The sequence below is a fragment of the Chiloscyllium punctatum genome, chromosome 8, assembly GCF_047496795.1.
Source record: "Chiloscyllium punctatum isolate Juve2018m chromosome 8, sChiPun1.3, whole genome shotgun sequence".
Classification (NCBI taxonomy): domain Eukaryota; kingdom Metazoa; phylum Chordata; class Chondrichthyes; order Orectolobiformes; family Hemiscylliidae; genus Chiloscyllium; species Chiloscyllium punctatum.
The window spans coordinates 82,486,462-82,500,471 of NC_092746.1; the positions used below are offsets into that span (position 1 = coordinate 82,486,462).

General features: G+C 39.9%; 1 protein-coding gene across 9 annotated transcripts in view; it reads left to right on the forward strand.

The window, feature by feature from the left end:
• mllt10 (MLLT10 histone lysine methyltransferase DOT1L cofactor) overlaps positions 1-14,010 on the forward strand; it is a 298,105-nt gene that overhangs the window by 7,326 nt on the left and 276,769 nt on the right. For all 9 annotated transcript variants that reach the window (XR_011961382.1, XM_072575936.1, XM_072575937.1 and 6 more), the window contains one exon: positions 108-162. Coding sequence is in view for 8 of the 9 variants with exons in the window: in XM_072575936.1 (XP_072432037.1) it covers positions 108-162 (55 nt within the window). In the remaining variant the exon portion in view is untranslated. The remainder of the gene's footprint in view (positions 1-107; positions 163-14,010) is intronic.

Below are 14,010 nucleotides of genomic sequence, written 5' to 3' on the forward strand. Positions count from 1 at the left end.
GATTGTGATTAATTCTAGCGACAGTACAGCTTGACAGCGAACGCCAGTAGTTTACATGTGGTATAGAATAGAGTCCTTGTTTATTTTTGTACCTTTCTTTTTCCAAGAAATGTGAACTTTGTCCTCATAAGGATGGCGCTCTCAAGAGGACCGACAACGGAGGTAAGTTGTTTTGTTTTAACAGACTAAGTTGACTTGTGTTTACGACATTTTTACATATGTGCACATATTACAAACGGCATGTTTAGTGATGGTTGTATGACCGCCAAATCATAAGACGCAGAAGTAGGCCATTCAGCCCATCGAGTTTGCTTTTATTCATTCATGGGATGTAGGCGGCGTTGACTGGCCAGTATTTATTGCCGTCCCCAGTTACCCTTGAAAAGGCGGTCGTGCTCTGCTTGTGGTTTTTCTGTTAAAACTGAAAAAAAACCTAACTATCTCAATAGGCAATAACGGATTTTAGTTGGGATCAAATGCTACTTTTAGTAAAGTACAAAAGGTTGGGTCTGATTTATTACCTTGGAGTTTTTAGATTCACATATTTTCTGAAATGATTTGCAATCAGTTAGGTTCAAAGTCATGAGTGAATATGTTTGAAGTGTTCATAAAACTATATTGTAACTCAGTTGCGGATTGGTTTGAAGTAACTAGAATGAATTTGTATGCTTTGAAATGCTATTAAGGTTATATTCGCTTTGGAGAGTAGCTGGGATTTTGTATGGATAAACCTAATAGTTTGGTATTCCTTTTGTATTTTCTGCTTCTCATTCATAGACATTAGATCAAAACTGAAGTGATTCGTAAGTCTGTTATCAACGTTATAGTTCTTCATGCAGCAGTATCATGTTTAATGTTTTCTGAAAAACGATTGTGAATATTTTGAAAATTTAGACTCCATCTAGTGGCTGATTTTAGGTAAAATTTATTTCTATTTGTTCTTGTGTGTATGCTGATTTCATAATGTGCCTCGCATGGATATGTGCAAGAGGGATAGTAGTTTAAACGTTTGTAATCAGCATGTGAAATTACTTAGCTGTGCAACTTCTGAAATAGTCTATCTCCTATGAAATGGGATTTCATAGAGATCTAAATTTAGGATCCAACCTTTTTTGTCATGAATTTTCTTTTTGGAACACATTATAGTTTGCATCTGAAGAATAATTATGTGGGAATTTGCTTGCTGTTTTATTAGGCATTTCTCAATAGAACCATTGACTATTAAGTGATTTTTGAAACTGGATCAGGTTTTTAGTCAAAGCATAGGATTTGCTTTTTAAAACATAATTCAAAATACAATTGTGTGCTTGCTTTAATCAAATAGAATGTCGTAATTGGGATTTGGTTGAACTAGATTATTGGACTCTTTAGTGGTTTGGTGAGTAAAGATTGTGTTTATATTATGGTGTTATAGTATATGGGCCAAAGCTCTTCATTTAATTCCTGACTGAATAAATGATGTGAACTTCTGCAGCAGCTGACCTCTCCAAGAAAAAAAAATTCTTTGGGTTGATTATCCAGTGAATGTACTTGTTCTAAATTGTTTGTGGACTTGAGGTAAAGACTGAGTCAAGGCCGTAGTTTCTTTTGTAGTCGAGTAGTTTTATGGCATTTTCAAAATTTCAAAAATAAGTGAGTTGGGGGAGAACTGCTGACGTTTGTTGAATTGCACCTCAGCACAACAATTCCTTGATGAATGAATCATTAAAGTAGCTACAGAATGAAGGTGGTCATTTTGCCCATCATATCTATATTGGCGCTGTGCAACAACATGGCCTATTTGGCTCTGACGTTTAGTTGTAGTCTTGTTTTCATTCAGATAATTATCCAATTGGCTTTCGGAAGCCTCAATTGATTTGGCTCCCCCGTTCTTAAGCAGTGCATTCCAAATTCTAAATACTGATATTTTTTAAAAAAGATTCTGTATGTTGCCTTTTTTAGTTTTTTTCTGTTCACCTTGAATCCATACACAGGTTCTTATCCCTTCCACGAATGAATGTAGCTTCTTCACATCTAATCTATCCAGACCTTTTGTGATTTTTAAATCCCTCCAGCTAGATTTCTCAGCTTCCTTTTCTTTAGCTTCTACAGCTGTAGTTTCTCCTAAGGTCTGTCATCACTGAAATAATTTCTTTCAATCCTTTGCGTTTTCTTCACTTCCTAAAGTGTGGTGCTCAAAATTCAAAACTTAGAACTCAAGTTGAGATGAAATCAGCATTTTATAAAGGCTCACAATAACTTCCCTACTTTTGTAACAATTTCTTTGATTTTAAAAAAACACCTTTTGGGATCCTGTAAGTGGGAGGTGTGAACCTAATCATTTGTTTTTCTCCTTTCCTTGTTCCATCCTGACAAGCACTGACTACTTCTTTAGGTTTGCTTAGTAAGTTTATCTGTTCGATAAGCTTTGAGTTGAGAGCAAACAGGCCAATTCCAAAACAATTGTCAGGTAAAGATTTACAGTGCTATATTAATTCAAGTAATATGTGCTCATGTGATGTGGTCATGAACAGGATGTGTCAGACTAGGTTTTTAAGAGTTACTTTTGACTAGGATTTGTACACGCAGTTCAGTTGCACTAAATGGAAACAAACAGAAAAGGAGGTTGCTGCAGTGACATGTGCTGAGGCCTTCAAGACCATAAAATATGGGAGCAGAATGTGTCTGCTCCATCATTTGATCATGGCTTCATGGCTGATCTGTTTCTCAAGCCCATTCTTCTGTCTTCTCCCTGTAATCTTTGATCCCCTTATAATCAGGAGCCTATCAGTCTCAGTCTCAGGCTTCAAAGCCTTCTGCTGCAATGAGTTGCACAAATTAACCAGCTCTCACTGAGTAAATTCCTTCAGCTCTAAAGGGCCGTGCCTTCACTTTGATGCTGTTACCTAACGTGTCAATCTATCCTACCAGTGGAAACATCTTCTCCATGTCCACTCTATCCAGACCTCTTGGTATTCTGATGGTTTCAGTCAGTCCTGTCCCCCTTCTGCGCTCATCCTTCCGAAATTAATCAGTGCAGGCCCAGAGCCCTCAACCGCTTCTCCATATGACAAGCCCTTAATCCCTGTGTTCATTCTTGTGAACCCTTTCTGGAGCCCTGCCAAAGCCAGGACACCCTTTCTTAGATACGGGGCCCAAAACTGCTCAATATATTCCAAATGCGGCCTGACCAGAGCCTTATACAGCCTCATCAGTACATTCCAACTCATAAATTCTCGTTGTGCACCCACATGTTAACCAGAAGTGAATCCTGAACTAGGACTAGGTCCCTTGTGCTTCACATTTCTGAAGCTTTTCCCCATTTATATAATATTCTGTGCCTCTACTTCACTCTAACGTTCATAACCTCACACTTTCGCATTGTATTCCAGCTGCCACATCTTTGCAAACTCTAACTAGCCTATCTAAGTCCTCTGCACACTCCCAGCCTCCTCAAAACTATCTCTCCCTCTGCCTATCTTTTTGTAACCTGCAAATTAAGCAACTTAGCTAGGGGGAGGTGACTGCGTAGTGATATTATCGCTGCACTGTTGACCCAGCTAATGTTCTGGGGCCTCTGGTTTGAATCTCACTACAGCAGATGGTTGAGTTTTGAATTCAATACAAATCTGGAATTAAGAGTTTAATAATGACCATGAATCCATTGCTGATTGTCAGAAAAACCTTTCTGGTTCTTTAATGTCCTTTAGGAAAGGAAATTGCCATTCTTACCTGGTCTGGCCTACATATTACTTGAGAGCCACAACAATGTGGTTGACTCTTAACTGCCCTCTTGGCGATTAGATTCCTGCAGTGTGGATTAGGGATGAGCAATAAATACTGACCTAATCAGTGATTCCCTTATTCTATGAATGAGTAGAATTTAACAGTGCCTTCAGTTCCTTTGTTCAGATTTGTTAATGTGTCACATGAATATTTGTGGTCCTAACACTGACTCCTAAGGTACTTGATCAGTCTTCCTGAAAAAGACCTTATCCCCTCTGTCTTGTCATTCAGTCAGTCCTCTATCGTGTACCTTGCCCCTAACAACTTTATTAGTGATTGAAGCATATTACTTTGTCTGTGTGCTGCCTATCTTCTAGCATGCTCAACAGGACTAGTTGCTTATGTTTGAAGAAAGTCCATGTCTTATCACATCTAACTGGATAAGCTTTTGTGCAGTGGTATAGCAGTTCACTTCTTATTCCTTCCCTGTTTGGCACATTGTGATTTATGCCTCTTGAAACTGTGGCTCTCCAGACATCTGCAAGATTTATAAAGTTTAAAGTTACCCATCTCCATTTTGAAATTCCTCGTTGCATATTGACTTCAAGTAAGAAGTTACGGTGTATTGCCAAGCATGACTTGCATTAGTAAATGTGTTTTATATACTGATTTTGAAACCATTTCAGAGAAGCTAATTAAAAATCGTTCCTCATTGCTTTATACAACTATAGGGAACTGACAGAATGAAAATTCTCACTTTGTGACAGTTTCAGAAATGTTTGCATTTTAGCACATTTGCCTTTTGTCATCTTCATGTCAGTCACTGAAATCTGTAAATAATTTGATTAAATCCTTTTCTCTGAAATTATTTGTAAGATATGTTTCCGATATTTACCTTGTAAGAGATTGAACTGCAAGAGTTCTGCAGAATTTGAGATTTGTAACTCTCAAAACTGCATGTAGTCACTTGTTAGCTAATGTAAAACTGCTGGATTTGTTATGAACTGTAACTTGGAAGCTCTATTCATGACACGTCTTTTGGTGCCAGTGAATCCATACGAATGAACATACGAATTAGGAACAGAGTAAGCTATTCAGCCCCTCAAGCCGACTCCTCTTAATATTTTTAAAGATTTTGGCTTGGGATGACTTTCTGTTGATAGCAGTTGATAGCTGTCCTGCCACATAAAACCCAGAACCAGGGTCTAGTTGTCTGTTTAATAATTTAGCACCGGGTTCCCCACAAGTATGTGTGTTAACAGGAAAGAAGCTGGCATTATGCACAGACCAGTGCTGATCATCCCATGCCAACCAGGGACCCATAATGCGTGGGGAATCATTATGTTTAAGAGGGTGATTCTGACTTGAAGGGTGTTCAGTCATAATCGCAAAGATGTAATGTTGCATCATTTAGCTCCTAGGCTAAGCATACCGAATGTCTAAATCTGCTTCCTCTTCTACTGAACAAGATTACTATTGCAACAATACATTGGTAGGGTAAAACGATACTGTTTAATGATGAGTTAATCTTAATCCCAGCTCTCATTCTCTGTTAGTGGGTGAATAATTCAACGATGGGTAAATTTTGCTTCACAATGATCGGAAGAGCTAACATTGAAGGATCAAAAAGCAATTTCACTATGAACACATGGCAGCCAGTTATTCCTGTAGTAGGTTTTATAACATTAAATTTGAAGCCCAGAATAGTGAGACTCTGCTTTTGTCAGTATTTGTACTGAAAATCAAGAACAAGTGAATTTTGAGCTTCTGCAAAGGATGTACATGGTCCCCTTAGCTTTCATTCGGCCACTTCCATTACAGATTGGTCATTGTACTGTTCCAGTCAAACTCCCAATTTGCTGCTGTCCTTGGAGCAGATCATGCCTGGTTATGTGGGTGCCTCTGACCAGAAGTGAGTGTCTCTTGGGCCCTATCTTGTTGTCTGATCAGCTACGTGTTCTCTTGTGAGGATACTGCGGAATTTGTCTTTCAGGAACCTGGCAATATCAAACCGTTAGAAATGTATAATGTTGGGAACTTATCTTTCTGTTGTAAAAATGAATTTTCCTGGCCACTAAGAGAAATTCCACCTGTACTGTAAGACAATTTTTAAAAGTTTTATCTGACATCAAAGTTCGTAGGTTTACTTCATGTCAGTGAGTCTCTCTCCAACTGTTATAACTTTTCTGAACTCTTGGCTTTGTAGTCTTAAGTTTTTAGAATCATTGTTCTTTGACATCGCTCTGCCCTAGATGATTCATGTAATTAATATGATGGGTAGTTGAGACGAGTCTGGATGGTTCTAAAATTGGTTTCATCTTCGGTCTGTATGGTTTGTTCATAGTTTGGATACTCCGAAGGGTACATTTGGCCTTGAGACATTTGAGTGGAAACTGTTATGGTTTTCTGTTCCTGATCAGTAACCAGTGATCCTTGGTGGGAGTTTGTGCACAAAGACACTGCCATTCTGCAGTCTGCCCACAAGGTAACACTTAGACAATGAGGCAAGGAGATGAAACCCATGAGGCTGTCCCTTCTGGTCAGAGGTGCCCAGGTGACTGGGTGTGATCTGCTCAAAGGACAGGAGCAGGTAGGGAGTTTGACTGGAATGGTACAATGATTGATTTATAATGCAGGTGTCCTAAGGTAGTACATTGTAATCCCTGCGGTTCAGAATGCTTAGAACTGGATCGTTTCTGGATTATTGAGTAACTGACCAAAAGTGTGAGAGTGGAAAGGTGGGTATAAATATTTCCCTGAAACATAAAATAATGATAAAACATTATAAGGCAGTAAAAAATAGTTTTGCATATCCAAATACCTCATTCTATATTTCTACACCTAAAGTACTGTGCATAACTGAAAAGTTACCAATTATAATTCAACTGAACCGATGATTCTGAACACCTTCAGTTCACCAGTAATTGGGAGGGGCATAGTAGCAATAACTAGTGCTTCTAACTACTGTGGGTTAACAACCCTCGCATTATATAAATGCACCTTACAATTTTTATTAGTAATAAAATGTTAAAACATTTTTATTTCCCAAAATACTGTGTCCAGAAATGAATTAAATATGAATTGGTGGGTGATGAGGTGGGAGTGCGAGGTGTGGGTAGACCATTTAGCTCCCCAAGTTTGTTTTGTTATGTAATAAGATCATGGCTGATTTTATTGCAAATTCAAAGCCACAATCTGACCTACCTCAATAACTTCCAACCCTTTGCTTAATCTATCTTTTTGTCTTAAAAATGTTCAAGGACTTTGCTTCCATCACTTTTTCAAGGAGCGAGTTTCAAAGATGTGATCATTTTAAAAAAGAAACTGCCTAATTTATTTTTAAGAGGGTGACTCTTGATTTTTAAACAAGTTCTAAATTCTCCCCTAAAAGGACATTCTCTCCACATTTACTCTGTCAAGCCCCCCTCATAATTTCATGTTTTAGTCAAATTACCACTTGTTCTTCTCAACTCAGTGGATTCAAGCCTAGTTGGATCAGCCTTTAATCATGAGACAGCAAGACCATTCCAGGAATCAGAGCTGAAAATGTGTTGCTGGAAAAGCACAGCAGGTCAGGCAGCATCCAAGGAGCAGGAGAATTGACGTTTCGGGCATGAGCCCTTCTTCAGGAAGCCCTTCTCCTCCTGTTCCTTGGATGCTGCCTGACCTGCTGTGCTTTTCCAGCAACACATTTCCAGCTCTGATCTCCAGCATCTGCAGTCCTCACTTTCTCCCATTCCAGGAAACAGTCTAGTAAATCTTTTTAAATTGCCTCCAATTCATTTTTACCTTTCCTTTTAAATAAGGTGACCAATACTGTGCACAGTACTCTAGATGTGATCTCCCTAGTGTGCTATGTCATTGAAGTGTAGCCTCCCTATTTTTGTATTGAATTCTGCTTATAATAAGTAATGTTTTATTAACTTTCTTGCTGTATTTTCATAGTAACTTTTTATGATTCATGCACTAGGGCACCAGATTTGAGAATCATACCTTCTGTCCCTTTATTCAAGTTGGTTAAAGTAATTATAAACAGCTGTGGTCCTTGCACTGATCCCTGTGGTTCACCACTCATAACATCTGGCTGACCTGAAAGACCAAATTACACTTGTTTTCTGTTAGCCAACCAATCTTCTATCTGTACCAGTATGGCGACTGCTTACATTTGTTTTCTGAATTTGACCTTTTTTATTTTCTGCAATAACTCTAACTACTACCTCCTGGGTGTCCACCAGTTTTCCTTTATCTGCACCACACGTTAATTCCTTCGGTATGTGAATGTACCTACTAGAGAAGGAGCAAAACCTGACCCTCTCTTGGGAAATAAGGCAGGGTAAGTGACTGAGGTGTCAATAGGAGAGCACTTTGGGGCAAGTGATCATAATTCTATTAGTTTTAGAATAATGATGGAAAAGGATAGACCAGATCTAAAAGTTGAAGTTCTAAATTGGAGGAAGGCCAACTTTAGTATTTGGCAAGAACTTTCAAAAGTAGATTGGGGGTGGAGTTTTTGCAGGTAGAGGGATGGCTGGAAAGTGGGAAGCCTTCAAAAATGAAATAACGAGTCCAGGGACAGTATAGGCTGTTAGGGAATGCTGGATGACTGGAGAATTGAGGTTCTGGTCAAGAAAAAGGAGGCATATGTCAGGTAAAGGCAACAGGGATTGAGTGAATTCCTAGAGGAGTGGAAGGGCAGTAGGAGTATACTTGGGGAAATCAGAAGGGCAGAAAGGGGACATGAGATGGCTTTGGTTCAGTGTGTTCATGCTGACCAGATATATTAAATTAATCTAGTCTCATTTGCTAGCATTTGGCCCATATCCCTCTAAATCCTTCCTATTCCTAAACCCATCCAGATGCCTCTTAACTGTTTAAAGCTGGAGTATTCCTTTTACTAAAACTGGATTTGAACTGGGAGCCATGAGGACTCTGAGCGAACACTTTTACTGCTAGACTGCCACAGCTGATATTAATAGAAACTCAACGATCTGTTTATTTCTAGCTGGTTTTCCCTCAAATTTTATCTCATTAATTTTTTTGGGTGACTTTATTTTTATAATTTGTCCAAACTTCTGACCTGCCACTGTCTTTCCACATTGTATGGTTTTTCTTTTAATTTCATACTATCTTTTATGTTCTTAGTTAACCACAAATGAGCAGTCTGTTGGAATGTATCTAGTTTGAAATATCCTCTCAGGTGCTTGCCACTGCATTTCTACTGACTATCCTTTTAACTAATGTGCCAATTCACTTTTGACAGCTGTGCATTCATGCCCTCAGATGCCATTTAAAAAAAAATTTAAACAGACAGTCTTGAACCCAGTCCCCCTATCCCTCAAACAGAATGCAAATTCAATTGTATTGTGGTTGCTACAAACTATGGGTGCATTCACTGAGATCATTCGTTAAGCTTGTCTCATTGGTTATTATGCAATATTGCTTGTTCTCAGGTCAGCTCCAGATTATGCTGTTCTAATAAACTGTCATGAAAACATTCCATGAAATGCTCATCTAGGCTACCTTTTATCCCTTTGACTTTTCCAGTCGATATGCATATTAGTATCTTTTATGATTATTACTACTTTTCTAACAAGCTCTCATTATGTCTTCCTTTTATATATGGTTACTGTTAGGGGACCTGTACACCACTTCTACAAGTGAACTTTTGCCTTCATTGCTGTGCACAAGAAAATAATTGGACTTGAAGTCCAAGTTGAGGCTTTTGGTGAGAGTTGCTTTTTTTAACCATGTTGCATGAAACTCTCACACCACTACAGGGACACAATCCTTTTATCTTAAATGTCAGTTGTTTTTTGGAATTCAGAATTTTTCAGAAGAAATGACATTTTCACAGTGAAATAAACAAAAAAAATTGCCTAACAGCAGACGCGTGTGTGAATAGTATGAGTGCTGAGACACAATTGGCACCTACTAGTGCTGGGCCATGCTGCCACATCACATCTGAGTGACGTGATTCAAGTGGTTGTGGATTTGAGTCACTTATTTTCACGAAAAAATGACGCTCCACACTCCAGGAAAAAAAATATTGATTTCGGAGCTTTTCGGGTTTTTGAATTTCTGATTAAAGGATTGTGTACCTATACTAGCTTCCCATATTTGTATAGAGTCATACAGTGCAAAAGTGCTCCTTAAGCCAATTGGGTCTGCAACAACAAAATACTCTAACTCTCCATTTTCCAGCACTTGGCCCACAACCTTGAATGTTATGACATTTTGAGCACTCATCCAAGTACATGTAAAGACTGAAGTTTCCTGTCTCAACTACTTCCAAGACAGTGCTTTCCAGACTCCCACCACCCTTTGGGTGAAGGGAAATTTCTTCAAATCCCCTCTAGATGTTTCAGCTTAAAATCATGCCCCTTGTTACTGACTTTTTCAATTAAGGGGAACTCTCAGTCCACCCTGTCCATGCCCCTTGTGATGTTGTATACCTCAGCTTCTTAGTGTCCTGCCATTCATTAAGTGCTCCCATGTCTTGTTACTACTTATCAGGGTTAAATTTTCATCTGCCACTGATCTGCCCATCTGATAATCTGTTTATATCCTTCTGTAACCCAAGACTGGTCAACTACCTGGCCAGTTTTCATACAATCAATCCTCACCCAATTAATCCCTAATTGGTCTATCATCATCTGTCAATGTTCCGTCAGATCTCCGATGTCCTTTTGGACCTTTTAATGGATGATTAAATATCATTACCCATATTGTTTCCACATCATGGGTTTCTTTAAATTTAGGACATCTCTCTATGCTGCTAATATGCTAATTAACAAACCAAGCTGCCCTTCACTTTATCCTACTTCTCTTTCATTTGCTAAATACCCTGTAATCTTCAAGATTCAGCTCTCAGTCCATGGCATTCTGCCTCCATGTCTCTCTTACAGCTACCAGATCATTAATGTTTATATCTATTTGCACTGAGTTCATTTGTTTAACCTGTGAACATTCTGATACATAGCCTTTGGATTGATCTTGTTTACTGTCCTTAAATTCTAGTCTTGTCTTTTGATTGACTCTTACTTGTACCCTGTTCCCTTCTTGTCATGGTCTGTTTATCATTTCCTGTATGAATACCTTTCTCTTTAGCCTTGGCTCTATTCTTTGATTTACCACATCTTTCCAAGCTTAATTTTGTGAACCCACTATGCAGTTTGAAATTCTCTCTACTCACCTAGTTAGTAGTTGGTCAGAATATCAGCCTCTGCATGTTTCAGGCAGAATCTGTTTTGTTGGTATAGATCCAACATCCCCCAACACTGATGTCAGTGCTCTAACACCTAGAGCCCGTCTCTCCCACACCAGTCTTTTCTCCATGTTCACATTTCTCATTTTGATATCCTCAATGCTGTGTGCTCAGGTAATAATAGATTGATTATGACCTTTTGGATTTCTGCTTGTCAGTTTGGTATTTAGCTACTCTTAATGACTATGCAGAGCCACCTGTATTGCTTATGCCATTGGTACCTACATGGACCAGGATGACTGGATCTTGCTGTCCCACTGCAAGTCCCTATCCAGCTTTGAGCAAGTATACTGATCCCTAGCACTGGACAGGCAGCACAGCTATCTGGACTCAGCTGTTTGCTGCAGAGAATGGTGTCAATCCCCCTCACATACTATTTCCTACTACCATAATATTCCTCTTCATTTCCCCCACTTGAGTGGCTTTGTCTAACATGATGCAGTGGTCAGTTAGCTCATCAGCACCCCCACCCCCACCTGCACATGCACACATCTTCATGCAGTCCTCTGGCTCATCCAGACAAGATGAAAACCCTCTATCAATTGGATAATTACAAAGGCTGAGGCTCCTGCCCTTTGAGTCTCCTTACTTGCCTGTCTTACAGCCACAATCTCCTGTCCCTGAATACTGACAAAATCAGATGATCCACCCCTAAGAGGTGTGATTGCCTATTGGTACAAAGAATTTTTGATTTGTCTCAATATCTGTAGTTCAGCCTTCAACTCAAAATCTTAGCCACAGCTGCTTGAACTTCAAACATTATACTTGCAGACATATTTGTTCCAGACCGAAATGGTAATCATGAACCTGCTCAGCTATACTGTGACACATCAACTATCCTGTCATCCTGGATGTGTTCAATCGAGCTACTTAATTTTTGTTGTTTAAAGCTCAATGGAGAATCACTTTATTGAGCGCAAATTAACTTGGTAACAGGCAATGGCTGTCTTGTTGGAACTCATCAACTGAGCCCTCCCAGCAGTGCCTGTGTTTCACTTTGGGGGTATTCTCTTGTGGCACAGTGGTAGTGTGCCTACCCCTGGACTTGGAAGGCCAGTTTCAAGTCTCATTTGCTCCAGAGGTTTGTAATAACATTTCTGAACAGTTTGAAAACAAAATAGGCTAATGAAATAAAAGGGTAGACCCATCCTTGGGTCTTTCTACCCTGAGCTGGCAGTGACCTAGGTAGACCACAAATAGTTGCTCTATTTTGGTGTTCAACTGTACATGATGTTCTTTTCCTGTTGGACTTTGAGTTAAGACATTGGTAATGATTTGTAAGAAAAGTTTCAGACAACCTTGCCTATCAACAAACTATTAAGAACATGGAGAAATATTAAAAATGCTGCTGTGTGGGAAACTGTAAACTTAATGATACAGGTGTGGATGATTGGCCCTTGGCATGCTGAAAGAATAAGGTACTTTTAGACTAGATTCCATACAGTATTGAAACAGACCCATCGGCCCAACAAGTCCACACTGGCCCTCCGAAGAGTCACCCACCCAGACCTATTCCCCTACCTTTTATATTTATCCCTGACTAATGTACCTCACACTATGGGCAATTAAGCATGGCCAGTTCACCTGACCAGCACATCGTTGGACTGGGGGAGGAAACCAGAGCACCTGGAGAAAACCCACGCAGACAGTGGGAGAATGTCTGTGTGGAATTTGCACAGTCACCCAAGGCGGGAATTGATCCCGGGTCTCTGGTGCTGTGAGGCAGCAGTGCTAAACACTGAGCCACCATGCACCCCCACTGTTTTCTTTAAGGCAAACGGGATTGAAGGGGTCACCAACAAAAAGTCATTCTCCTGACTGCTTGTGGGACCCTGACACTCAGAATCGTACAAGATTAGCCTCCATGGCAGCCCTGGAGTCAAAAGCTTTTGATGAACTGATAGATGTGGTGGTGGACCACTGTGACCACAGACCATCTTTATATTGCAATGTTTTAGGTTTAACACAGCAAATAGACTTCCTGGGGAACCAGTTACTGACCTTTGAAGATACTGTGGAAATTGGCAGAACACTGAGTCTGGGTTAGCACTTGGGAAGTGTTGGAGGATGGTTTAGTTTGACAAATAAATAACATGGAGAAAGTGAGGACTGCAGATGCTGGAGATCAGAGCTTAAAAATGTGTTGCTGGAAAAGCACAGCAGGTCAGGCAGCATCAAAGGAGAAGGAGAATCGACGTTTTGGGCATAAGCCCCCCTTCAAAGAATAAATAACAGCATGCCAACCAATAGAAGCCATTGACCAAATCCGATCTGGATTTGAAGAGTCTGGACTTTTTTTTTTCTTTTTGCAAAAATGTGGAAAAAGGGGCTCAGAAATGCATATTTGGTACCGTCCTCAGCCTTGGTCTACCCCCAAGCAGAGCCAAGTGCCCTATGGACAGTACTCGCAGCTCCAATTAGTTGTCAATTGAGTGGTTCTAGAACTGGATGAGAAGTGAGGAGCAATAATGTCTATGATGCACATGTCACCACAGGGTCTGCCCCAGATATGGGTACTGAAACAGGTAAAACATGTGCTGCCCAGACTGAAGGGCAAAGTCACCTCAAGATGAAGCTTTGCAAATAAATCACCCTGAAGATGAGGAATTGATAGTGAAACTGTATGATTGCTCCCAAAGTGGCCCTAACTAAGAGAACCATTCTGGTAAATGGCCATCCCCTAGACATGGAGGTAGACAACAGTTAGTGCTGTATCTATGGTTGGGGAGCAAACATTTAGAAAATTGTGACATTTTGCCTTTTAAGCCTGCGAGACACCTTGGCTAGATTGACCATATGCACTGGAGAGCCCTTGCCTACTATTGGGACCATGAAAACCCAGTTACATATGGGCAACAGACAATCTGACTAGACTTAATGGTGGTGCCAGGATCAGCTCCTAATCTTTTGGGAAGGGTATGGCTCCAGAAAATCTGCCTGGATTGGCACCAAATCTTTAAAATGGGTGTTGGAAGTATCCCAAAATGTTTCAAGAGGACCTCAGGAAGATAAAAGGTACCGGGAACAAAGATTTATGTAAA